Consider the following 27,756-nt stretch of genomic DNA (forward strand, 5'->3'; position numbering starts at 1 on the left):
CCCCTCACGCTGCTCGCGTGCTTTTGGCTGCTAGTCAGCAGGCTTTGCCTGTGTGAGGCCTAGGTGGCCCTTCCCCTGAAAGTTACACCCTGTGAAATTGTGGGTTCAGCCTGCTAGGCTTGCATAGTTCAACAGCTAGCCCTGCTGTTTGTTGACATAATATATATTTATATATTTTGTTCCGAGTGGAATACTGCCAAGTGCTGTCATGGATAAGGGGGTGCTCCCCTCCTCTGCTGATGCCAGCACTCAAGTACGTACTGCCAAGAAAAGTGATAGGTCAGGAGACAATGTGGGGGATCAATCCTGTCATGCCTAGCCGTCAGTGGCTCAAGCTATTCAGTCCTCTTTGGACACAGCCTTAACAGGTTTAAATAACACCTTGGCGTCAGCCTTTGACAGATTAATCACCCGCATTGCGGATTTCCACCCCTCCCAAGATGCTGCCCCATCTGTTGCAAGCCAGGCCCCTAAAAAGTGTACGGCCAAAACTAAACATACCCAGGGACAATTCAGTCCCCCCTTGGCCATTTCACCCATATCTTCCCCTAAAAGAACTTTAAAGAGAGGGTGGGAAGAGTCTCATCAACCTTTCACTTCCACACCCTGGCCAGCGTACGCGCATTTCACGCTGGCGGAGTCCCCTATTGCGGTGTCATCCTCAGAAAGTTCAGTTGATTCTGATTCGCCCCCTAAGAGGCGGAAAAAGAAAGTAACATCCGTGGGCCCTCAGGAAGCGCCCCTGCTTGATGGTAGCGGAGTACCTTTCTTTGACCCTGCCCTGATACAGCACCCCAGGTCAGCCGAGTGGCAGCCCTCTGAGGAAGTTTCCTCTTTCCTCAAGTTCTGGATAAGGCGCCCTATGCCCAAAGAGGATCGTAATAAGATGCGGTCGGAGTGTCCCAGACCTGTGCTTGCAGACAAGGTGGCTTTAGCGCCGGAAATAGACCAGTCTATGGCGGCTTTTCTATCCCAGAAAGGGAAGGACCCCAAGAAGGGGGTCGATAAAGCGTGGCGTAGTTGTCAAGACAGACTGTTGGACATCCTGGGTCCAGTCACGCAGATTTTTGAAATGGCAGAAGAGGCGGCGGCCTCTAATACCCCGGTTGATGTTGACGCATTAAGGGGTTGGATCCAACGTACGGTATGCCTGCTCGGCAACGCTAATGCCTCCATATGTAGGGAGAGGAGAAAATCATTATTAATGAGGTTGGATTCCAAACTGGCAGACATGGCTGAGAGGGAAGGTGGCCCTTCAGCTCAGGGTAATTTATTTGGGGATTCTTTCCTGAAAGACTTGTCGGCTTATGTTCACACATTTACGGCGCTGGACAAGGCGCAGGTTAATATAATAATAATATTAACAAGGCTGGACGAGGTAGGGCCCGCTCCTCCAGCCGCTTTTCCCAGGGCTCCTCCCGTCCCCGCCAGTTTGCGCCCCGTGGCGCATACCATACCTCCTCTGCTCGGGGAGCACATAACCAGTTCTACCCACAACAAAACTCGAATGGGAGAGGACGCGCTGGCAGAGGAGCCGGAAGATCAAGAGGGCAATCAGGTACTTTCTCAGGTGCTAAAAGTTTTTTCCCTCAAAAGTCTAGGTGGCAGACTAGCCAAGTTTCTTCCACAGTGGGAGGCCCTCACTTCGGATCCTTGGGTGTTACAAACGGTTCAGGGTTATCAGATAGAATTCTATGCCCCACCTTGTCAGTTGTCCTTTCCCCTTCCTTTGGTGTTCGACGAAGTCAAACAATCCCTCATAGATGTGGAGGTAAGGGATCTCATCTCCAAGGGGGCGGTAGTCCCGGCCTCTTACAAGGCCTCTCAGTTTCTGAGTACCATTTTTCTAGTCCCGAAACCAGACCAGGGTTTTCATCCAGTAATCAACCTGAAAGCTCTCAACTCTTTTGTGGTTTATCACCACTTCAAAATGGAGGGGATTCATTTACTCAGGGACACTCTTCTCCCTGCAGATTGGATGGTCAAATTGGACCTCAAAGACGCTTACCTAGTGGTTCCCGTCTTTCCCCCACATCAGGAGTTTCTTCAATTCCAATGGGGGGGCCGGGTGTGGCAGTTTGCATCCCTTCCGTTTGGCCTGTCCTCAGCCCCATGGTGTTTCACCAAGCTCATGTGCCCTGTGATGGCTCTAATTTATTTGGATGACATGTTGCTCCTAGCCCAGAATTATCAAACTCTGTGTTCTCATCTGAAGTTCACTGTGACCCTCTAACAGAATTTAGGTTTTGTGATAAATGTAAAAAAATCCATATTGAAGCCTACGCAATGTATCCAATTTCTGGGCTTCAATATAGATTCAAAGCTTTGCATCCTTCTCCTCCCAGACACCAGACTCTCCAAGATAAAGAAGGAGATTCGTCTGCTCCTCAGGAGAGGGAGGATCTCCCTCAGGCAGTTGACCAGAGTTGTGGGGATGCTGTCGGCATCCATTCAGGCTATCTTCCCTGCTCCCCTACATTACAGAGCTCTGCAACGCTTAAAAGCCAAGCATTTGAGCAAGTGTCTCTCTTACTCCCAAATGGTGGTATTGCCGCTGGAAGCCAGGTTGGAGCTCCTGTGGTGGCTCAGGCACATGGAGGCCTGGAATGGCAAGGCAATATTTGGCCCATCGCCGGATGTTGTTCTGGAGTCAGATGCGAGCAGATCGGGTTGGGTTGGGGAGCCAGATTGGGTCAGGTTTCCACAGGTGGGAAATGGTCGGAGTCAGAGAAACAACTCCATATCAATTGCCTAGAGTTGTTAGCGGGATCCTTTGCGGTTCGGAGTCTCCTCAAGGATCAGGGGAATTGTTGTGTTCTCCTCCGCATGGACAACATCTCTGCGGTCAGATACATCAATCATCTGGGGGGTACCAGGTCCAAAGTCCTGGCGGATTTGGCAAGAGAGGTTTGGCATTTTTGCCTCGACAGGGATATTCTATTGAAAGCGGAATATCTCCCGGGAGTCAGCAACGAAGTTGCAGATTGGAACTCCAGGCACCTGCAGGACAGGAGCGATTGGATGTTGAACAGGTCTCTTTTCGCCCGCTTAGCGTCCCTCTGGGGTCCCCTGACGATAGACTTGTTTGCCTCGAGACTGAATTGTCAAGTTCCCAGGTTTTACAGTTGGAGACCAGATCCGTTAGCTCTGGCCACCGACGCTTTCCTCCAGGATTGGTCGGGTCAGTTGGGGTATGCCTTTCCTCCCTTTGCCATGATAGCTCGGGTTCTGGTCCAAGTTCGCACACAAGCGGCGGCTCTGGTTCTAGTTACCCCCTTTTGGCCCTCTCAGGTTTGGTTCCCGGCCCTTCTGGAATTAGCAGTAGATATTCCCCGTCTTCTCCCTCGCGATCCCCTGTTGCTGGTGGATCCGGAGGGTCTCCCTCACGAGTTGGTCCTGCAGGGACACCTTGCCCTTATGGCTTGGAAGATTTCAGCTCTTCCTGGTGCTTCAGAGGACTTTCGCAAGACTCTATGGCGGTCATCAGGGACTCCTGGGCGCCCTCTACTAAGGCGGGGTATTCCTCAGCATGGAACAAATGGGTTAGCTGGTGTGTGGCTAGGCACCTCAATCCCGTTTCGGCCCCTCCTGTAGAGGTGGTTAATTTTTTAGTGGAGTTGTATAAGGAAGGAAAAGCCTACAGGACTGTTAATGGTTTTCGTTCAGCTATTTCAGCAGGTCACCTTTTGGTTAAAGGGGAACCAGTGGGTAGGCATTTTTTGGTGCGAAGGGCCCTCAAATCTATCCGTTTATAAAGTTCCACCACAACCGAAGTATTCGGTTCTTTGGGATGTTAATATGGTGCTGCAGCTCTTCAGGTCCTGGCCTCTTAATGAAGAACTGTCCCTGCAGCAGTTATTTGCCAAACTTGCTATGTTACTATGTCTATTGTCTATTAAAAGGGTCTCTGATATCAGAGCTTTGGATGTGGATAATAAGATGTTCACCCCTCAGGGGGTTACTTTCTTTATCTCACGAAGGACTAAATGCATGACTTCCTCGATATCCTATCCAGCTTTTCCTGAAGATTGTAAATTATGTGTGGTCAATTGTCTGAAATGTTTTGAGCTGAACGTTTTAGAACTCCCAATACCTCTCAGCTGCTGATTTCCTACCGAAAACCCCATAAGCCGGTCTCCCCTTCTACTTTGGCCAGATGGATCAAATGGGTTATGCGAGAGGCGGGGGTTGATACTTCCTCTTTTGGTCCCCACTCAGTCCGTGGCGATATGGCCTCTAAAGTAGCCTTTCTGGGGGGTAGTTTGGAACAGATTTTAAAAGCAGCTGACTAGTCAAGGGAGTCAACTTTTAAGACATTTTACCATAAACGTATTGCTCATGTAGCGGTGAATGTAATGCAAGGGCTTTGAACTTGCATAATATGAGCCTCCTGTCTTGCCATAGAATACCTAATCCCCCACACTAACGTGAGATGGGGGTTTAGATTCTATAAAAGACAAAGAGGCGAGTATTATTCCACCCACCCACCCTTACTGGTGTTGGTTGTTGTTTCAGCTTTCGGTTGATGGCTTCGACGCAGGAAGAAGCAAGAGTTTCCGCTCCAAGTTGCTGAAGGTTTCAGCTCCGGCGTCTCCATGGGAGTTTGGTCTTCATTCTACATGGAGAAATTGTTCGGTGGTCGTGTGAAAAGGATCAGCTTCAGAAAGAGGGGGAGTTGTTAAAGGAATGGACCTATATGGGATTGGCTCGCTCCCTATTGGCTACCTCCAGGGCATGACCTGCCCACCATGTTGAACTGGGATGTTCCCATTGCATTGTTATAACTTTATGTTTATTGGAAAAAAATTCGTTTAAAAAGTTTTTATTCTTTGCTGCTGTGGATCTCAGTAAAGATTGTAATGCATAATACTCGCCTCCTTGTCTTGCCATAGAATCTAAACCCCCATCTCACGCTAGTGTGGGGGATTAGGTATTCATTTATGCATAATAAAGCCCTTCTTAAATCATCTTCTTGTGCAGAGGTTATGTATAGGGCCACTACAACCTCAGCCAGTACAACCTCAATCACTACAACCTCAACCACTACAACCTCATTCACTAAAATCTCAATCACTACAACCTCAGCCAGTACAACCTCAGCCAGTACAACCTCAATCACTACAACCTCAACCACTACAACCTCATCCACTACAACCTCAATCACTACAACCTCAACCACTACAACCTCAGCCACTAAAATCTCAATCACTACAACCTCAACCACTACAACCTCAGCCACTACAACCTCAACCACTACAACCTCAGCCACTACAACCTCAATCACTAAAACCTCATCTCTTCCTGGCGCGTTCCAAGCACTGGCCCCTCCCATCAAGAGGTTTCCTGGGGAGATTCACTGCGCTATACGATTCATACATTCATTCAACAAGCTCAAGGGCCCCAGAAGCACCCTGTGTAGCCCCCGCCCTCCTCAGTGCCCGTGTACTCACTCAGCCTGGCATATGTCTGCAGCGCCTCCAGCTGGCACCCAGGGTGGCCCTGCATGGAACAGAACTCGGTCACCTCCAGAGAGTCCAGGAATGGGTCCAGAGCCCCCGGCCTGTGCAGGGCAGAGGTCACGCTCACCTGCAGGGAAGAGACTGGACAATCAGGCGAAGCATTCATGTTTACAACTGCGAGCCATACCCTGCGCTCCATAGGAAAGGGGGCGCGACAGAAGTAACACAACTGCACCCCCCCCCCCATTCTGACTCTCTAACATGATGCTTCTGCTCAATTTGGGAAGACTGGTGAATGTGGGGACTAGTTGCTCCAAAGAGTGTGTGTGACGTGCCTTGATAGGACCCAAATATCCAAAGCGGCGGCGGCGGCAGTGATCCCAGATCCCTCCCATGGCCTGAAGTGAGGCGCCACAGCTCACCGGCAGCCCTTCTTTCCAGATCGTGTTCACTGACGTTCTATCACCTGGCAGGGCCTGAAGTCAGGCGCCAGACCTCACTGGCAGCCCTTCTTTCCAGATCGTGTTCATTGACTTTATATCACCTGGTAGGGCCTGAAGTCAGACGCCAGAGCCCACCGTCAGCCCTTCTCTTCAGATAATGTTCACTGACTTTCTATCACCTGGCAGGGCCTGAAGTCAGGCGCCAGAGCTCACCGGCAGCAGTCAGGGACTAGAGCTCACTGGCAGCCCTTCTCTCCAGATCGTGTTCACTGACTTTCTATCACCTGGCAGGGCCTGAAGTCAGGCGCCAGAGCTCACCGGCAGCCCTTCTCTCCAGATCGTGTTCACTGACTTCCTATCACCTGGCAGGGCCTGAAGTCAGGCACCAGAGCTCACCGGCAGCCCTTCTTTCCAGATCGTGTTCACTGACTTTCTATCACCTGGCAGGGCCTGAAGTCAGGCGCCAGAGCTCACCGGCAGCTCTTCTCTCCAGATCGTGTTCACTGACTTTCTATCACCTGGCAGGGCCTGAAGTCAGGCGCCAGAGCTCACCGGCAGCCCTTCTTTCCAGATCGTGTTCACTGACTTTCTATCACCTGGCACGGCCTGAAGTCAGGCGCCAGAGCTCACTGGCAGCCCTTCTCTCCAGATCGTGTTCATTGACTTTCTATCACCTGGCAGTGGGCTGTGCTAACGACCTACTGTGAAATCTGGCAATTGTGAGTCCTTTTTATCTAATGTCTACAGCAGTGCCAGACATGGAGCCAAGGTGCCCAGCACCAGAGTTGCTGCTTGCACCATGGACCAAGCAGGTTAGGACACGACCCATGCCACACAAAGCTGTGTGCACAGGGGTAAAAATGAAGCTGTCTGGTTTATGTACTTTGATGTGCAAAATAAAAAGAAGCATATTCATAATTCATGCCCCATCGTTCAAATTGGAAAAGTGAGTCCCACTTTTTTGTGTGTGTTCCTCATTCATAAACTGAAAAGCATGAGAAATGTGCCCGTGTGCCCAGCCCCCTCCATTGTCTCAAGATGTGTGGTATTGGGTCCAGGCTAAACTTAGTGCAAGTCCTCTTTGCTCATTCCCAGCATGCTGGCGGGAAAAGTGAGCACATCCATATGATTCCATTTAGAGATCTGCATAGAATACTGATGGGTGCAAAACCTGCTTGCTCCTTCCCACACCACACAAGCAGCAACAATGGTGCAAAGTGCATTTACTCAATATCTAGCTTGCGTGAAAACATTAACTAGTCTGGCCCGGACTGGCTAAGAGCTGTATGAATCTGTGTTATTTATTCCATCAAAGCGCCCTTGATCCGTGCGTGAATTCCAGGAAACTAAAACTTCCCCCTTAATATCAAATTTGGTGCTACACTCACACCTTCTGCACCAGTGCACTGCAAAAACATGTGAACCAGCGCCATATGTTCCAGGCATGCTGATTTTTACTTTGAAAGTACATTACTGAGGTCAGGATTTAAGAATGTTTAGATCACAGCTGAAGCCTGTATGCTTGCACTGAGCATGCAAGAAAACATGCCCAGACTGGCTGCACACATGTAGCCCAGTCTGGCCACGTAAGAACACTCATCACGTTGGCTATACCCTTGAAAGCAGTACAAAATGTCAAGCCACAGTAGGAAACCATGTCCAGACTGGCTGCACCAATGTAGCCCAGTCTGGCCACGTAAGAACGTGGACTGGACTGCCCCTGGGCAGGACAAAGGCTGATATGCAGGGAAATTTCTTCTCTGTGAAAAGGACAGTGAGCTAAAGACTTGGTAGAGTCTCTCCCAGGGGTTATTCACCCAAGAACAGGTCATTGGGCTGTGTTCGTGCTGATAGAGAGATTCCCAGACCCCCCTTTGTTTGCATACATTAACTTTGGGTTTCACCCTAAGTTAACAGGGCAATCCAGACGTGGACCCCTTGCTCACTGTTCTTAGAGAGGCAACAGTTTCACCTCACTCATGATGCCCAACAAGGCTGAAACACGTGTATGGGGTTACTGATGGTACTCTTGTTCAGAGGAGAATTGCCTAGCATTTCGGCGCTGGACTGCCCCTGGGCAGGACAAAGGCTGATATGCAGGGAAATTTCTTCTCTGTGAAAAGGACAGTGAGCTAAAGACTTGGTAGAGTCTCTCCCAGGGGTTATTCACCCAAGAACAGGTCATTGGGCTGTGTTCGTGCTGGTAGAGAGATTCCCAGACCCCCCTTTGTTTGCATACATTAACTTTGGGTTTCACCCTAAGTTAACAGGGCAATCCAGACGTGGACCCCTTGCTCACTGTTCTTAGAGAGGCAACAGTTTCACCTCACTGATGATGCCCAACAAGGCTGAAACACGTGTATGGGGTTACTGATGGTACTCTTGTTCAGAGGAGAATTGCCTAGCATTTCGGCGCTGGACTGCCCCTGGGCAGGACAAAGGCTGATATGCAGGGAAATTTCTTCTCTGTGAAAAGGACAGTGAGCTAAAGACTTGGTAGAGTCTCTCCCAGGGGTTATTCACCCAAGAACAGGTCATTGGGCTGTGTTCGTGCTGGTAGAGAGATTCCCAGACCCCCCTTTGTTTGCATACATTAACTTTGGGTTTCACCCTAAGTTAACAGGGCAATCCAGACGTGGACCCCTTGCTCACTGTTCTTAGAGAGGCAACAGTTTCACCTCACTGATGATGCCCAACAAGGCTGAAACACGTGTATGGGGTTACTGATGGTACTCTTGTTCAGAGGAGAATTGCCTAGCATTTCGGCGCTGGACTGCCCCTGGGCAGGACAAAGGCTGATATGCAGGGAAATTTCTTCTCTGTGAAAAGGACAGTGAGCTAAAGACTTGGTAGAGTCTCTCCCAGGGGTTATTCACCCAAGAACAGGTCATTGGGCTGTGTTCGTGCTGGTAGAGAGATTCCCAGACCCCCCTTTGTTTGCATACATTAACTTTGGGTTTCACCCTAAGTTAACAGGGCAATCCAGACGTGGACCCCTTGCTCACTGTTCTTAGAGAGGCAACAGTTTCACCTCACTGATGATGCCCAACAAGGCTGAAACACGTGTATGGGGTTACTGATGGTACTCTTGTTCAGAGGAGAATTGCCTAGCATTTCGGCGCTGGACTGCCCCTGGGCAGGACAAAGGCTGATATGCAGGGAAATTTCTTCTCTGTGAAAAGGACAGTGAGCTAAAGACTTGGTAGAGTCTCTCCCAGGGGTTATTCACCCAAGAACAGGTCATTGGGCTGTGTTCGTGCTGGTAGAGAGATTCCCAGACCCCCCTTTGTTTGCATACATTAACTTTGGGTTTCACCCTAAGTTAACAGGGCAATCCAGACGTGGACCCCTTGCTCACTGTTCTTAGAGAGGCAACAGTTTCACCTCACTGATGATGCCCAACAAGGCTGAAACACGTGTATGGGGTTACTGATGGTACTCTTGTTCAGAGGAGAATTGCCTAGCATTTCGGCGCTGGACTGCCCCTGGGCAGGACAAAGGCTGATATGCAGGGAAATTTCTTCTCTGTGAAAAGGACAGTGAGCTAAAGACTTGGTAGAGTCTCTCCCAGGGGTTATTCACCCAAGAACAGGTCATTGGGCTGTGTTCGTGCTGGTAGAGAGATTCCCAGACCCCCCTTTGTTTGCACGTAAGAACACTCAATATGTTGGCTATATCCTTGAAAGCAGTACAAAATGTCAAGCCACAGTAGGAAACCATGTTCAGACTGGCTGCACCAATGTAGGCCAGTCTTGCCACCTAAGAAAACTCATCATGTTTGATTTACCCTGGATGCCCAGTAAAAAGTGACATGCCACATTAAGAAAACATGTTCTGACTGGCTGCATCAGTGTAGGACAACCTAGCCACATAATAACACTCATCATGTTTGCTTTTCCCTTAATGCAGAGTAGAAAATGCCATGCCACAGAAAGAAGACATGTCCAGCTAGAATAGCCACATAAGAACACTAATCATGTTGGCTTTACTTCACCATTTTAACCCATTATTTTAAAAATGACATTGGAGAGAACTCCCCCTGAACCCAATTAGGTTGGTTCAGGTACCTTTGCTATGCCCGGTCCCTCTTGCATATTTATGCGAAACATCTCCCCCTCCAATTAAACAATTCACCAGCAACCAACCACTATCATTCACACGTGCACCAAACTACATACACTTTGCCTCCTTCAACCATGCGCTTGCAGATGCAAACTCATTCATAAATGCAGACATGCAAACAGACATACAGAGGTGTGTCTTATCTGAAACCTACTGTAGACTCCAGACACCTCAGCATCGAGTGTACTTCCAGCAGTGGCCCTCTAGCTCGCTCACAGGGTGCAGCGGGAAGCAGGGAGGGCTTTCTGCTTCGTGTTCATGTATGATACTGCTGTAGTGGCTCCATCCCTCTGGTTCAGGGCCTCTAGGTGTGCGAGGTAATTGTGACTATGGCCTCCAAATGTGTGAGTAGGTACAGGAGTTCCCCCTAACACATTTGGCCCTGCAGTACCCCAGGCTGCATCCCCAATGGGCCATGAACGGCTGGGGATGCAACACACCCCAATGCAGGCACGTATGCATGTTGGGGAACTAGAACTGTCAAAGGTAAACCACGTGCCCCAGTAAAGTTAAAGCCAGCCCAGGAGCGCTCCCTCAGGTGCGCGGTGCAGCTGTGGGAGAGCGCTCACTGGGCTGGCTTGACTCCTCCATGATTGGTGGTGGGTCAGCGTCTCGTCGGCCATTACAAGACTAACACACCAATCCTGCTTGATGGACTCCTTGCTTTCCCGCCCCACCTAGCATTCAGGTACCTTGCAAATGTGCTCAAAACAAGGCCATTGTGATCGTTCACGAGGGGTGAGACCACTTTGCTTGTGCCGGGGTACTGGGCATGCCACAATATGTGCCAAGTTATAGGGTCATGATAAATTGCCTTCAGTTTCCCAAACATGAGCCCTTCATGTGCTGCTCTTACTGCCGGGTGGCGGGCAGGAGGGGTAATGGAGGTCTAGTGGTGGGATGCGTTCCCTGATCATGGCGTTGTCCTCCCTGGAAGGAGGGCGACTCTCGGGCATTGCCTAGGTGGTGTGAGATGGTGGAGGTCGGGCCTGGGTCGCCACAAAGCTCCTTGGTCTTTGCTGACACAGAGATATGGGCAACCCTTCCAGGAGAGACCCTGCTCTGCCTCTGGGTGTGCAGAGTCCAGGGGCAAGTTCCCCCTAGCTGGGCAAATGGTACATGCCAAAGCCTGGTCCTAGAGTCAGAACCCGACCTCACGAGGAGCCCGCGATGCATTCTGCTGCAGGCCTCCAGAGACCACTCTGTCAAGTCCTCTCCTCCCAGGGCTGGCTCATGAGAGGTGTTTCCTGTGCTCAGATGTCAAGAGAGAAGTAAGTGTTGCCCTGGACCCAGAAGCTGGCCTGGCATTGACCCCTCTGAGTCCTGGTGTGGGATACACGAGCCTGGCTGCCAGCTTGGACCGAGAAGCTGGCCTGGCATTGAGCCCTCTGAGTCCTGGTGTGGGATACACGAGCCTGGCTGCCAGCTTGGACCGAGAAGCTGGCCTGGCATTGACCCCACACGATCACAAAGGCCAGACAGGCAAGCCTTCGCCGGCATTGTCAGCAAGGCACTTCCTGTTGTCTGCGGTCCACAGGCCCCGCCCGATCAGTCTCAATGCAGCAGTTCTAGGGTTGCAGCCCCCAGACAGCGGGCTGTTCTCACCTTCCATGCGGGCGAGACCAATGTCTCCTCGGCCGCACCCTCCAGTCGGGGCCTCCTGCCAATGCCATTGGTGGACGCCCTTCTTGAGAACTCCAAATCGGGCGTTTCTCAGGTCAGTGCTTTTTTGGCTTGTTTAACACAGCAAAATGCCACAGGTAACAAGTACTTCTTTCTCCATTGATCTATATATGTTTCATACACTAGCAGTAGCCTGTGTTACAGATTTCGGTTACCCTGTTAGAAATACTGCATTATGTATGTTTTACACATAGACTCCATGTAGAATCTGAAAAATGGCATTCCCCAAATGTGTGATCGTGCAGAAACTATGCCTCCCTCTGTGTCTTGGTTCTTATATCCGGCTGAAATGAGAGCACCTGGAGACACGAGTGCTAGATGCATCTAAAAAAATCTGAAGATCATTTGCCATCACTTCATGTCATGTGGGGGTGGGGTCAAATTGCATAACTTCCTGTGATGTCATCAGGGGGTCAAGGGTCATGGGATGTCACTTTCGCTACCCCTGGCATTCTGGTGAACTGACGTCCCTGGCAGTAGGGCACAGCTCCAAGGGCTGCCATGGAGGGCCAAGGCAGGGGTTGGTTTGGAGGGACTCTTTGATGACTTAGTGCTCCAGGCTTCTGGGAGGTTTGACCAATGGAACTGGCACAATGTTCGTAAAAATGCTTCATTTGCCGAAATGCACCACAAAATGCACACATAGGTTCTAATGTCTTGGAAAGCCATCAATGGGGTGGGGGAGGAGGGTACATTTTTGGATGCAAAGGGCCTAGTTTTCATCTCAGTCCTACCCAGTCCCTGCCTCCCAGGAATACTGCCTGCATCTTAATTCACACTTGATTCCTTTGGGGTAGGGTAGACATTACTGCCTCTTCCATCTCTGACCTCGTGTCTTCCTCTCCCAGCCCCTCCATGCCTGCACATTCCACTTGGCCCATGCCCGCTCATTCCACTCTGCTCATCTATGCCTACTCATTCCACTCTGCCCATGACCGCTCATGCCACTCTGCCCATGACCGCTCATGCCAATCTGCCTATGCCTGCTCATTCCACTCTGACCATGCCAACTTGCCCATGCCCGCTCATTCCACTCTGCCATTGCCTGCTCATTCCACTCTGCTCATCCATGCCTGCTCATTCCACTGTGCCATGACCGCTCATGCCACTCTGCCAATGCCTGCTCATTCCACTCTGCCCATGCCCTCATTCCACTCTGCCCATGCCCGCTCATTCCATTCTGCTCATTCAACTCTGCCCATGACTGCTCATGCCACTCTGCCCATGACTGCTCATGCCACTCTGCCCATGCCCGCTCATTCCACTCTGCCCATGCCTGCTCATTCCACTCTGCTCATCCATGCCTGCTCATTCCACTCTGTCCATGCCCGCTCATGCCACTCTGCACATGCCTGCCATTCCACTCTGCCCATGCCCACTCATTCCACTCTGCCCATGCCCGCGCATTCCACTCTGCCCATGCCTGCTCATTCCACTCTGCTCATCCATGCCTGCTCATTCCTCTCCGCCCATGCCTGCCCCTTCCACTCCGCCCATGCCTGCTCATTCCACTCTGCTTATCCATGCCTGCTCATTCCACTCTGCTCATGACCGGTAATGCCACTCTGCCCATGCCTGCTCATTCCACTCTGCCCATGCCTGCCCATTCCACTCCGCCCATGCCTGCTCATTCCACTCTGCCCATGCCTGCCCATTCCACTCCTCCCAAGCCCGCTCATTCCACTCTGCTCATCCATGCCTGCTCATTCCACTCTGCCCATGCCTGCTCATGCCACTCTGCCCATGACTGTTCATGCCACTCTGCCCATGCCTGCTCATTCCACTCTGCTCATTCCACTCTGCCCATGCCCGCTCATTCCACTCTGCCCATGCCTGCTCATTCCACTCTGCTCATCCATGCCTGCTTATTCCACTCTGCCCATGCCCGCTCATGCCACTCTGCCCATGCCTGCCATTCCACTCTTCCCATGCCCACTCATTCCACTCTGCCCATGTCCGCTAATTCCACTCTGCCCATGCCTGCTCATTCCACTCTGCTCATCCATGCCCACTCATGACACTCTGCCCATGCCTGCCATTCCACTCTGCCCATGCCCGCTCATGCCACCCTGCCCATGCCTGCCATTCCACTCTGCCCATGCCCACTCATTCCACTCTGCCCATGCCCGCTCATTCCACTCTGCCCATGCCTGCTCATTCCACTCTGCTCATCCATGCCCGCTCATGACACTCTGCCCATGCCTGCCATTCCACTCTGCCCATGCCCGCTCATTCCACTCTGCCTATGCCCACTCATTCCACTCTGTCCATGCCCACTCATTCCACTCTGCTCATTCATGCCTGCCCATTCCACTCTGCCCATGCCTGCTCATTCCACTCTGCCCATGCCTGCCCATTCCACTCCGCCCAAGCCCGCTCATTCCACTCTGCTCATCCATGCCTGCTCATTCCACTCTGCTCATGCCTGCTCATGCCGCTCTGCCCATGCCCACTCATTCCACTCTGCCCATGCCCACTCATTCCACTCTGCTCATTCCACTCTGCCCATGACCGCTCATGCCACTCTGCCCATGACCGCTCATGCCACTCTGCCTATGCCTGCTAATTCCACTCAGCCCATGCCTGCTCATTCCACTCTGCTCATCCATGCCTGCTCATTCCACTCGGCCCATGCCCGCTCATGCCACTCTACCCATGCCTGCCATTCCACTCTGTCCATGCCCACTCATTCCACTCTGCCCATGCCCGCTCATTCCACTCTGCCCATGCCTGCTCATTCCACTCTGCCCATGCCCGCTCATGACACTCTGCCCATGCCTGCCATTCCACTCTGCCCATGCCCGCTCATGCCACTCTGCCCATGCCTGCCATTCCACTCTGCCCATGCCTGCGCATTCCACTCTGCCCATGCCTGCTCATTCCAGTCTGCTCATCCATGCCTGCTCATTCCTCTCTGCCCATGCCCGCTCATGCCTCTCTGCCCATGCCTGCAATTCTACTCTGCCCATGCCCACTCATTCCACTCTGCACATGCCTGCTCATTCCACTCTGCCCATGCCTGCTCATTCCACTCTGCTCATCCATGCCCGCTCATGACACTCTGCCCATGCCCGCTCATTCCACTCTGCCCATGCCCGCTCATTCCACTCTGCCCATGCCCGCTCATTCCACTCTGTCCATGGCCACTCATTCCACTCTGCTCATTCATGCCTGCTCATTCCACTCTGCCCATGCTTGCTCATTCCACTCTGCTCATCCATGCCTGCTCATTCTACTCTGCCCATGCCTGCTCATTCCACTCTGCTCATCCATGCCCGCTCATTCCACTCTGCCCATGCCCGCTCATTCCACTCTGTCCATGCCCGCTCATTCCACTCTGCCCATGCCTGCTCATTCCACTCTGCTCATCCATGCCTGCTCATTCCACTCTGCCCATGCCTGCTCATTCCACTCTGCTCATCCATGCCTGCTCATTCCACTCTGCCCATGCCCACTCATTCCACTCTGTCCATGCCCACTCATTCCACTCTGCCCATGCCTGCTCATTCCACTCTGCTCATCCATGCCTGCTCATTCCACTCTGCCCATGCCCACTCATGCCACTCTGCCCATGCCTGCCATTCCACTCTGCCCATGCCCACTCATTCCACTCTGTCCATGCCCACTCATTCCACTCTGCCCATGCCTGCTCATTCCACTCTGCTCACCCATGCCTGCTTATTCCACTCTGCCCATGCCCGCTCATGCCACTCTGCCCATGCCTGCCATTCCACTCTGCTCATCCATGCCTGCTCATTCCACTCTGCCCATGCCCGCTCATGCCACTCTGCCCATGCCTGCTCATTCCACTCTGCCCATGCCTGCTCCTTCCAGTCTGCCCATGCCTGCTCATGCCACTCTGCTCATCCATGCCCGCTCATTCCACTCTGTCCATGCCCACTCATTCCACTCTGTCCATGCCTGCTCATTCCACTCTGCTCATCATTGCCCGCTCATTCCACTCTGTCCATGCCCACTCATTCCACTCTGCCCATGCCTGCTCATTCCACTCTGCTCATTCATGCCCGCTCATGACACTCTGCCCATTCCTGCCATTCCACTCTGTCCATGCCCGCTCTATCCACTCTGCCCATGCCCACTCATTCCACTCTGCCCATGCCTGCCATTCCACTCTGCCCATGCCCGCTCAATCCACTCTGCCCATGCCCGCTCACTCCACTCTGCCCATGCCCGCTCATTCCACTCTGTCCATGCCCACGCATTCCACTCTGCCCATGCCTGCTCATTCCACTCTGCTCATCCATGCCTGCTCATTCCACTCTGCCCATGCACGCTCATGACACTCTGCCCATGCCTGGCATTCCACACTGCCCATGCCTGCTCATTCCACTCAGCTCATCCATGCCTGCTCATACCACTCTGCCCATGCCTGTTCATTCCACTCTGCTCATCCATGCCTGCTCATTCCACTCTGCCCATGCCTGCTCATTACACTCTACTCATCCATGCCTGCTCATTCCACTCTGCCCATGCCTGCCCATTCCAATCCGCCCATGCCTGCTCCTTCCACTCTTCCCATGCCTCCTCCTTCCACTCTGCTCATGCCTGCTCATTCCACTCTGCCCATGCCTGCTCATTCCACCCTACCCATCCATGCCTGCTCATACCACTCTGCCCATGCCTGCCCATTCCACTCTGCCCATGCCTGCTCAAACCACTCTGCCCATGCCTGCCCATTCCACTCTGCCCATGCCCGCTCATTCCACTCTGCCTATGCCTGCTCATTCCACTCTGCTCATTCATGCCTGCTCATTCCATTCTGCCCATGCCTGCTCATTCCACTCTGCTCATCCATGCCTGCTCCTTCCACACTGCCCATGCCTGCTCATACCACTCTGCCCATGCCTGCCCAATCCACTCTGCCCCTGCCCGCTCATTCCACTCTGCCCATGCCTGCTCATTCCACTCTGCTCATCAATGCCTTCCCATTCCACTCTGCCCGTGCCCGCTCATTCCACTCTGCCCATGCCTGCTCATTCCACTATGCTCATCCATGCCTGCTCATTCCACTCTGCTCATCCATGCCTGCTCATTCCACTCTGCCCATGTCTGCTCTTTCCACTCTGCCCATGCCTCTGCATTCCACTCTGCCCATGCCTGCCCATTCCACTCTGCCCATGCCTGCCCATTCCACTATGCTCATCCATGCCTGCTCATTCCACTATGCTCATCCATGCCTGCTCATTCCACTCTACTCATCCATGCCTGCTCATTCCACTCTGCTCATCCATTCCTGCTCATTCCACTCTGCCCATGCCTGCTCTTTCCACTCTGCCCATGCCTGTGCATTCCACTCTGCCCATGCCTGCTCATTCCACTCTGCCCATGCCGGCTCATTCCACTCTGCTCATCCATGCCTGCTCATTCCACTTTGCCCATGCCTGCCCATTCCACTCTGCCCATGCCTGCTCATTCCACTATGTTCATCCATGCCTGCTCGTTCCGCTCTGCGCATGCCTGCACACTCCACTCTGTCCATGCCTGCTCTTTCCACTCTGCCCACGCCCGCCCCTTCCAATCTGCCCACGCCGGCTCATTCCACTCTGCCCATGCCTGCTCATTCCACTCTGCTCATCCATGCCTGCTCATTCCACTCTGCCCATGCCTGCTCATTCCATCCTGCCCATGCCTACCCATTCCACTGTGCCCATGCCTGCTAATGCCACTCTGCTCATCCATGCCTGCTCATTCCACTCTGCCCATGCCTGCCCTTTCCACTCTGCCCATGCCTGTTCCTGCCACTCTGCCCATACCTGCATAGAATTGCAGAAGTCAGTATGTGTTACTATTGAATTCTGCGATTGTATTCACTCTCCCCTTTTGCTTCTCCACTCTTTTTGACTGCTTACTCTCTGTTCTCTCCTCCCCTCTCCCTTTTCCTATCTCCTCCCCTCCTCCACTTACTTTCTTCTATGCACTTACTCTATCAGGATTGTCCCAGGAACTACTATGATAGCAACCTCGTCTGTCGCTCCCCTATCCCCTTACTGTTGCCCCCCTCCCTCCAGCACTATCTCAAATGTTGTCAGGCCTAGTACGACAGTCGCTTGTTTTGTTCCTCCCCTCCCTTTCTGCACCCCTCTCCCTCACCTTTTGTTTTTCTCTGTCTCTACCAGAAATGTCGTGCAGGCCTAGTATGGTAGTCGCCTGTCTGTTTCCATTTCCTTCCCACTCTACCCCTCCCTTCCTTATCTAGGTCTTAGCTCTTGCACTATCTGAAATGTCGTCTGGCTGAGTATGATAGTTAATTTCACATCCTTTCTGTTCATGGCCTATAGGAATGTCATTGTATTTTCCCTTGTTCCCTCCCTTGCCTTGAAGCACTTTGAAACACATTGTGTATAGGCGCTATATAAATAAACTATCATATCATATCACGCCTGCTCATTCCACTCTGCCCATGCTCGCTCATGCCACTCTGCCCATGCCTGCCCATTCTACTATGCCCATGCCTGCTCCTGCCACTCTGCCCATGCCTGCTCATTCCACTCTTCCCATGCCTGCTCATTCCACTCTTCCCATGCTCGCTCATGCCACTCTGCCCATGCCTGCCCATTCTACTATGCCCATGCCTGCTCCTGCCACTCTGCCCATGCCTGCTCATTCCACTCTTCCCATGCCTGCTCATTCCACTCTGCCCATGCCTACTCCTTCCACTCTACCCATGCCTGCTCATGCCACTCTGCCCATGCCTGCTCATTCCACTCTTGCCATGTCTGCTCAGTCCACTCTGCCCATGCCTGTCCTTTCCTGCCCTCCTATCTGTACACCTCCCAAATAACTCACCTTAAAGGGCCCAAGCCGCTGCTCCCAGCTGGTGTTCCTGAGTAGGGCACAGCTGGCCAGGGCATCCGGCAGGAGCTTGGCATTTGGGGCACACACGGCACTCCTCAGCCCGAACCCTACAGCGCCTTGGAGCCCAAAGAGGTACTTCTCTTCTTGCACAGGCTCCAGGGGGGTCTGGAATATGAGGTTCAGGAGATCGGCATCCGACTGACCCCAGAGGTCCATCCTAGAGAGAGGATGGAGAGATCAAAATATGAGAGAGAGTGCAGACACGGGAAGGAGGGGGCAGGGGAGGAGAGGAGACCAGAGCAAGAGAGGAGACCAGGGAAGAGAGGAATCCAGGGAAGAGAGAAGACAGGGAAAGAAAGGAGACCAGGGAAGAGAGGAGACCAGGGGAGAGTGGAGACCAGGGAAGAGGGGAGACCAGGGAAGAGGGGAGACCAGGGGAGAGAGGAATCCAGGGAAGATAGAAGACAGGGAAAGAAAGGAGACCAGGGAAGAGAGGAGACCAGGGGAGAGTTGAGACCAGGGAAGGGGGGAGACCAGAGCAAGGGAGGAGACCAGGGGAGAGGGGAGACCAGGGAAGAGGGGAGACCAGGGAAGAGGGGAGGCCAGGGGAGAGAGGAATCCAGGGAAGAGAGAAGACAGGGAAAGAAAGGAGACCAGGGAAGAGAGGAGACCAGGGGAGAGTGGAGACCAGGGAAGAGGGGAAACCAGGGAAGAGGGGAGACCAGGGGAGAGAGGAATCCAGGGAAGAGAGAAGACAGAGAAAGAAAGGAGAGCAGGGAAGAGACAAGACAGGGAAAGAAAGGAGACCAGGGAAGAGAGAAGACAGGGAAAGAAAGGAGACCTGGGAAGAGAGGAGACCAGGGGAGAATGGAGACCAGGGAAGAGGAGATACCAGGGGAGAGAGGAATCCAGGGAAGAGAGAAGACAGGGAAAGAAAGGAGACCAGGGAAGAGAGGAGACCAGGGGAGAGTGGAGACCAGGGAAGAGGGGAGACCAGAGCAAGGGAGGAGACCAGGGGAGAGAGGAATCCAGGGAAGAGAGAAGACAGGGAAAGAAAGGAGACCAGGGAAGAGAGGAGATGAGGGGAGAATGGAGACCAGGGAAGAGGGGAGACCAGGGAAGAGGGGAGACCAGGGAAGAGAGGAATCCAGGGAAGAGAGAAGACCGGGAAAGAAAGGAGACCAGGGAAGAGAGGAGACGAGGGGAGAATGGAGACCAGGGAAGAGGGGAGACCAGGGAAGAGGGGAGACCAGGGAAGAGAGGAACCCAGGGAAGAGAGAAGACAGGGAAAGAAAGGAGACCAGGGAAGAGAGGAGACGAGGGGAGAATGGAGACCAGGGAAGAGGGGAGACCAGGGAAGAGGGGAGGCCAGGGGAGAGAGGAATCCAGGGAAGAGAGAAGACAGGGAAAGAAATGAGACCAGGGAAGAGAGGAGACCAGGGGAGAGTGGAGACCAGGGAAGAGGGGAGACCAGAGCAAGGGAGGAGACCAGGGGAGAGGGGAGACCAGGGAAGAGGGGAGACCAGGGAAGAGAGGAATCCAGGGAAGAGAGAAGACAGGGAAAGAAAGGAGACCAGGGAAGAGAGGAGACGAGGGGAGAATGGAGACCAGGGAAGAGGGGAGACCAGGGAAGAGGGGAGGCCAGGGGAGAGAGGAATCCAGGGAAGAGAGAAGACAGGGAAAGAAAGGAGACCAGGGAAGAGAGGAGACCAGGGGAGAGTGGAGACCAGGGAAGAGGGGAAACCAGGGAAGAGGGGAGACCATGGGAGAGAGGAATCCAGGGAAGAGAGAAGACAGAGAAAGAAAGGAGACCAGGGAAGAGAGGAGACCAGGGGAGAGTGGAGACCAGGGAAGAGGGGAGACCAGAACAAGGGAGGAGACCAGGGGAGAGAGGAATCCAGGGAAGAGAGAAGACAGGGAAAGAAAGTAGAGCAGGGAAGAGTGGAGACAGGGAAAGAAAGGAGAGCAGGGAAGAGACAAGACAGGGAAAGAAAGGAGACCAGGGAAGAGAGAAGACAGGGAAAGAAAGGAGACCAGGGAAGAGAGGAGACCAGGGGAGAATGGAGACCAGGGAAGAGGGGAGACCAGGGGAGAGAGGAATCCAGGGAAGAGAGAAGACAGGGAAAGAAAGGAGACCAGGGAAGAGAGGAGACCAGGGGAGAGTGGAGACCAGGGAAGAGGGGAGACCAGAGCAAGGGAGGAGACCAGGGGAGAGAGGAATCCAGGGAAGAGAGAAGACAGTGAAAGAAAGGAGAGCAGGGAAGAGAGGAGACAGGGAAAGAAAGGAGAGCAGGGAAGAGACAAGACAGGGAAATAAAGGAAAGCAGGGATGAGAGACGACAGGGAAAGAAAGGAGACCAGGGAAGAGAGAAGACAGGGAAAGAAAGGAGAGCAGGGAAGAGAGAAGACAGAGAAAGAAAGGAAAGCAGGGAAGAGAGACGACAGGGAAAGAAAGGAGACCAGGGAAGAGAGAAGACAGGGAAAGAAAGGATAGCAGGGAAGAGAGAAGACAGGGAAAGAAAGGAGACCAGGGAAGGGAGAAGACAGGGAAAGAAATGAGACCAGGGAAGGGAGAAGACAGGGAAAGAAAGGAGAGCAGGGAAGAGAGAAGACAGGGAAAGAAAGGAGACCACGGAAGAGAGAAGACAGGGAAAGGAAGGAGATTAGAGAATGGAGAAGACAGGGAAAGAAAGGAGACCAGGGAAGGAAGAAGACAGGGAAAGGAGACCAGGGAAGAGAGAACGCAGGGAAAGAACGGAGAGCAGGGAAGAGAGAAGACAGGGGAAGAAAGGAGACCAGGGAAGGAAGAAGACAGGGAAAGAAAGGAGACCAGGGAAGAGAGAAGACAGGGAAAGAAAGGAGACCAGGGAAGAGAGGAATACAGGGAAAGAAAGGATACCAGGGAAGAGAGAAGACAGGGAAAGAAAGGAGAGCCGGGAAGAGTGGAGACCAGGGAAGAGGGGAGACCAGGGAAGAGGAGAATACAGGGAAGAGAGAAGAAAGGGAAAGAAAGGAGATCAGGGTAGAGAGAAGACAGGGAAACCAGGGAAGAGAGGAGACCAGGGGAGAGTGGAGACCAGGGAAGAGGGGAAACCAGGGAAGAGGGGAGACCATGGGAGAGAGGAATCCAGGGAAGAGAAAAGACAGAGAAAGAAAGTAGACCAGGGAAGAGAGGAGACCAGGGGAGAGTGGAGACCAGGGAAGAGGGGAGACAAGAACAAGGGAGGAGACCAGGGGAGAGAGGAATCCAGGGAAGAGAGAAGACAGGGAAAGAAAGTAGACCAGGGAAGAGAGGAGACCAGGGGAGAGTGGAGACCAGGGAAGAGGGGAGACCAGAGCAAGGGACAGGGGAGAGGGGAGACCAGGGAAGAGGGGAGACCAGGGAAGAGGGGAGACCAGGGAAGAGAGGAATCCAGGGAAGAGAGAAGACAGGGAAAGAAAGGAGACCAGGGAAGAGAGGAGACGAGGGGAGAATGGAGACCAGGGAAGAGGGGAGACCAGGGAAGAGGGGAGACCAGGGGAGAGAGGAATCCAGGGAAGAGAGAAGACAGGGAAAGAAAGGAGACCAGGGGAGAGTGGAGACCAGGGGAGAGTGGAGACCAGGGAAGAGGGGAGACCAGGGAAGAGGGGAGACCAGGGGAGAGAGGAATCCAGGGAAGAGAGAAGACAGAGAAAGAAAGGAGACCAGGGAAGAGAGGAGACCAGGGGAGAGTGGAGACCAGGGAAGAGGGGAGACCAGAACAAGGGAGGAGACCAGGAGAGAGAGGAATCCAGGGAAGAGAGAAAACAGGGAAAGAAAGTAGAGCAGGGGAGAGAGAAGACAGGGAAAGAAAGGAGACCAGGGAAGAGAGAAGACAGGGAAAGAAAGGAGACCAGAGAAGAGAGGAGACCAGGGGAGAATGGAGACCAGGGAAGAGGGGAGACCATGGGAGAGAGGAATCCAGTGAAGAGAGAAGACAGGGAAAGAAAGGAGAGCAGGGAAGAGAGGAGACAGGGAAAGAAAGGAGAGCAGGGAAGAGACAAGACAGGGAAATAAAGGAAAGCAGGGAAGAGAGACGACAGGGAAAGAAAGGAGACCAGGGAAGAGAGAAGACAGGGAAAGAAAGGAGAGCAGGGAAGAGAGAAGACAGAGAAAGAAAGGAAAGCAGGGAAGAGAGACGACAGGGAAAGAAAGGAGACCAGGGAAGAGAGAAGACAGGGAAAGAAAGGATAGCAGGGAAGAGAGAAGACAGGGAAAGAAAGGAGACCAGGGAAGGAAGAAGACAGGGAAAGGAGACCAGGGAAGAGAGAACGCAGGGAAAGAACGGAGAGCAGGGAAGAGAGAAGACAGGGGAAGAAAGGAGACCAGGGAAGGAAGAAGACAGGGAAAGAAAGGAGACCAGGGAAGAGAGAAGACAGGGAAAGAAAGGAGACCAGGGAAGGGAGGAATACAGGGAAAGAAAGGATACCAGGGAAGAGAGAAGACAGGGAAAGAAAGGAGAGCCGGGAAGAGTGGAGACCAGGGAAGAGGGGAGACCAGGGAAGAGGAGAATACAGGGAAGAGAGAAGAAAGGGAAAGAAAGGAGATCAGGGTAGAGAGAAGACAGGGAAAGAAAGGGGAGTGCGGAAGAAAGAAGACATGGAAAGAAAGGAGAGCATGGAAGGGGAAGACAGGGAAAGAAAGGAGACCAGAGAAGAGAGGAGACCAGGGGAGAATGGAGACCAGGGAAGAGGGGAGACCATGGGAGAGAGGAATCCAGTGAAGAGAGAAGACAGGGAAAGAAAGGAGAGCAGGGAAGAGAGGAGACAGGGAAAGAAAGGAGAGCAGGGAAGAGACAAGACAGGGAAAGAAATGAGACCAGGGAAGGGAGAAGACAGGGAAAGAAAGGAGAGCAGGGAAGAGAGAAGACAGGGAAAGAAAGGAGACCAGGGAAGAGAGAAGACAGGGAAAGAAAGGAGATAAGAGAATGGAGAAGACAGGGAAAGAAAGGAGACCAGGGAAGGAAGAAGACAGGGAAAGGAGACCAGGGAAGAGAGAACGCAGGGAAAGAACGGAGAGCAGGGAAGAGAGAAGACAGGGGAAGAAAGGAGACCAGGGAAGGAAGAAGACAGGGAAAGAAAGGAGACCAGGGAAGAGAGAAGACAGGGAAAGAAAGGAGACCAGGGAAGGGAGGAATACAGGGAAAGAAAGGATACCAGGGAAGAGAGAAGACAGGGAAAGAAAGGAGAGCCGGGAAGAGTGGAGACCAGGGAAGAGGGGAGACCAGGGAAGAGGAGAATACAGGGAAGAGAGAAGAAAGGGAAAGAAAGGAGATCAGGGTAGAGAGAAGACAGGGAAAGAAAGGGGAGTGCGGAAGAAAGAAGACATGGAAAGAAAGGAGAGCATGGAAGGGGAAGACAGGGAAAGAAAGGAGACAATGGAAGGGAGAAGACAGGGAATGAAAGGAGAAAAGGGCAGGGAGAAGACAGGGGAAAAAGGAGAGCCGGGAAGGGAGAAGATAGGGAAAGAAAGGAGATCAGGAAGGGAGAAGACAGGGAAAGAAAGGAGACCAAGGGAGAGAGAAGACAGGGAAAGAAAGGAGAGTAGGGAATGGAGAAGACAGGGAAAGAAAGGAGACTAGGGAAGGAAGAAGACAGGGAAAGAAAGGAGAGGAGGGAAGAGGGGAATCAGGGAAGAGAAAAGACATGGAAAGAAAGGGGAGGAGGGAATGGAGAAGACAGGGGAAGAAAGGAGACAGTGGAAGGGAGAAGACAGGGAGAGAAAGGAGAGTAGGGAAGGAAGAAGACAGGGAAAGAAAGGAGAGGAGGGAAGAGGGGAATCAGGGAAGAGAGAAGACATGGAAAGTAAGGAGAGGAGGGAATGGAGAAGAGAGTGGAAGAAAGGAGACAATGGAAGGGAGAAGACAGGGAATGAAAGGAGAGCAGGGCAGGGAGAAGACAGGGGAAAAAAGGAGAGCCTGGAGGGAGAATCCATGGAAAGAAAGGAGAGAAGGGAAGAGGGGAGACAGGGAAAGAAAGGATACCAGGGAAGAATGAAGACAGGGAAGGGAAGGAGAGCAGGGAAGGGAGAAGACAGGGATAGAAAGGAGAGAAGGGAAGAGGGGAGACAGGGAAAGAAAGGAGACCAGGGAAGGGAGAAGACAGGGAAAGAAATGAGACCAGGGAAGAGAGAAGACAGGGAAAGAAAGGAGACCAGGGAAGAGAGAAGACAGGGAAAGAAAGGAGAGTAAGGAATGGAGAAGACAGGGAAAGAAAGAAGAGTAGGGAAGGAAGAAGACAGGGAAAGAAAGGAGAGGAGGGAAGGGAGAAGACAGGAAAAGAAATGAGTTCAGGGAAGAGGGGAATCCAGGGAAGAGCGAAGACATGGAAAGAAAGGAGACCAGAGAAGGGAGAAGACAGGGAAAGAAAGGAGAGCAGGGAAGAGGGGAATGCAGGGGAAGAAAGGAGATCCAGGAAGGGAGAAGATAGGGAAAGAAAGGAGAGCAGGGAAGAGAGAAGACAGGGAAAGAAAGGAGAGCAGGGAAGGGAGAAGACAGGGAAAGAAAGGAGACCAGGGAATAGAGAAGGCAGGGAATAAAAGGAGAGCAGGGAAGAGGGGAGACCAGGGAAGAGGGGAGACCAAGGGAAGGGAAGAGACCAGCGAAGAGGGGAGACCAGCGAAGAGGGGAGACCAGGGAAGATGGGAGCCCAGGGAAGAGGGAAGACCAAGGAAGGGAGGAGACCAGGGAAGAGGGGATCCCAAGGAAGAGGGGAGACCAGGAAAGAGGGTAGATCATGGGAAGGGAGGAGACCAAAGGAAGAGGGGAGACCAGGTAAGGGAGGAGACCAAGGTGAGACCAGGTAAGAGGGGAGTGCACTTACCTCAGTCTCCAAGGTGCCAAGCGCTCTTACCTCAATCTTCACAGTACCAAGTGCTGTTACCTCAGTCTGTCTCCATAGTGCCAAGTGCTCTTACCTCAGTCTCCACTGAACCAAGTGTTCTTACCTCAGTCTCCAAGGTTCCAAGAGTTCTTGCCTCAGTCTACCCACCACCAAGTGCTCTTACCTCAGTCTCCAAGGTTCCAAGTGTTATTACCTCAGTCCCCACTGCACCAAGTGCTCTTACCTCAGTCTTCAAGATACCAAGTGCTCTTACATCAGTTCCAACAGCACCAAGTGCTCTTACCCCAGTCTCCAAGGTGCCAAGTGCTCTTACCCCAGTCCCGACCGGGTGCAGTTATTTTACCTTAGTCCCCACAGCTCTTCCCATGTTCTCCACTGCAGGCAGGGTTCTTACCTCAGTGAGGCCTTTCGGAATGCTGACACAAGGCTTGGGTATGGATTTGATGGTAGAGTGGGCTGAGAGAGTATGTCCTCCAGAGCTCCTTGCCAGTGCTGCTCCAGCCTGCAGTCCACCAGGTACTGGAAGAGGAAAAAGGACTGGTTAAATTATCTTGAGGAGGGGGACGGCAAGGAACAAGAGGACATGTTTGATATCACATTCACCTGGCATCAGAACACACATGGCATGAGACTGCTGTCATTAAGTGCCTGGTTTTCTTTCAGAGCAGGGAAATGGTGGCTCTTGCAGGCAAGGTTGTTGCCAGATGTTGTACCTTATATTCAAGGCCCCAGCCAGGGGCTGTAACTTAAAGATCAGGTAACTGCCAGCCCTTGCACCTCATAGATGAGGTAATTACCAGGGGTAATTACCAGTTCATAGATGAGGTAACTCCTCCTGGCCCCTCTCCTTTTCTGCATAATTTTGTTTCTTTTTCCCCTAGTTTTTCCACTTTCTCTTTTCCCCTCTTTCTCTTGTCACCTCCTTTGGTCCCCTGCCTCTCCTGAGCCGCTCATGCTTTGTGTTTCCCTCCCCTATGTTCCTCCCACCCTCCGCCTGTCACCCCTTCCCTTGACTGGCTTGATTGTGTCTGCGGCCCCCCTTATCTGTTTGTAGGGTCCAGGATGGTCTTTCAATTTGCAGCAGGCCCCTGCAAGTGGGTCCTGCTGCCACCGTTCCTGGCCCAGCAACAGGTAAGTCACTCATGAGCACCTCCCCTTGACAAGATCATCCCACTAAAACATCATGTGATTTCCTGTGTGCCTTTTAGCCGAAACACACACTGCATTGCTGAATAGAAAATGCTACATCTTTCATGGACTAATTTGCACTAAACTTTATTATGGGAATTTGTTACATGTTAAATGGGGTTGGTTTAATTAGTATGTTAGTGTTATTTTTTTATGCAGCTCAAAAATAGCATCATGGAGCAAAGTGATAATTTTCTAGCATGTGCTCTGTGCATTGGCATCTATTTAAATTCAGCCTGAGACTCATAATCTTGAGTCCAACACCCTCATGAGCCGCACACCCTTGGCCCTAGTTAAAGTTCAAACCTTCGCTAAGATGTGAATGCTGCCATGCAGAGTCTAGATGTTGAATTGCAGTGCCTACATTCCTCCTACACCCCCTCTACAACAGATAAATGGCTTTGATGCATTTTTATGCCTAAATGAATCCATAAGGCAGCAAGGGATAGAATTCAAATATACACCACTAATAGAGATGGGGGATGGTCCCATTCAAATCCTGGTGGACAATAAAGGGTGTCAAGACATTCATTTGGAAGAGAATTCAGCATTAGGAATGGCAATACAGAAATCTCACTACACTGACGATTTCAGTAACCCAGTGATCAGGAACATTCCTGAAAGTTATGTGACTTCACAGAGTGAGTTACCAGAATCATTGGAGTCTAAGCCTAAAGGAATTTTTAAAGTTCAGTCTCTATACCCTTATGAGCCAAGTGAAATAGTGTGCTGTCATCAAGATGATTGTATTCTATTCGAGTTAAGTGAATGTAAAAGAGAAAAGCAGCATATTGAAATGGAGGTCAATATTCCAAAATATTTGAGCGTAGCGACTCTCCAAAGTATAGAGGTTCCTCCTTTGGAGGACTTCCCAGAGTTTTCGAAAATGGTAGCGGAGCAAATTCAAGCTGCAGATGCTTGCACAACTGAGGAGAAAAAGACCAATTGAAAAATATATGTATGGAGTTCAAACAGGTTTTTGTCAAAGATGCCTATGACTGTGGCCTGACCGATTTACATGTAGTCACACTACCAGAAGGGCATAGTAGGGAGCCAGTATTCTTGTGACAATATAGGTTACCCCTGGCATGTATGGAGTTACTGGCTGAAATAATAGAAATTCTAGAATCTAGGGGAATCATTAGGCCTATTCATAGCACCTCAAATACCCCTATATTAGGTGT

At 52.1% G+C, this 27,756-nt stretch overlaps 1 protein-coding gene across 1 annotated transcript in view; it reads right to left on the bottom strand.

Moving 5' to 3' along the window:
• Positions 1–27,756, bottom strand: part of LOC138447896 (uncharacterized) — an 879,976-nt gene that overhangs the window by 580,756 nt on the left and 271,464 nt on the right. Inside the window, exons 3-5 of the mRNA XM_069604399.1 lie at positions 25,779–25,903; positions 18,515–18,740; positions 5,451–5,586 (exon numbers count right to left, since the gene is read on the bottom strand). Of these exons, the coding sequence (XP_069460500.1) occupies positions 5,451–5,586; positions 18,515–18,740; positions 25,779–25,903 (487 nt within the window). The remainder of the gene's footprint in view (positions 1–5,450; positions 5,587–18,514; positions 18,741–25,778; positions 25,904–27,756) is intronic.

Source organism: Ambystoma mexicanum, chromosome 3q, assembly GCF_040938575.1.
Source record: "Ambystoma mexicanum isolate Mex_15411 chromosome 3q, UKY_AmexF1_1, whole genome shotgun sequence".
Lineage (NCBI taxonomy): Eukaryota > Metazoa > Chordata > Amphibia > Caudata > Ambystomatidae > Ambystoma > Ambystoma mexicanum.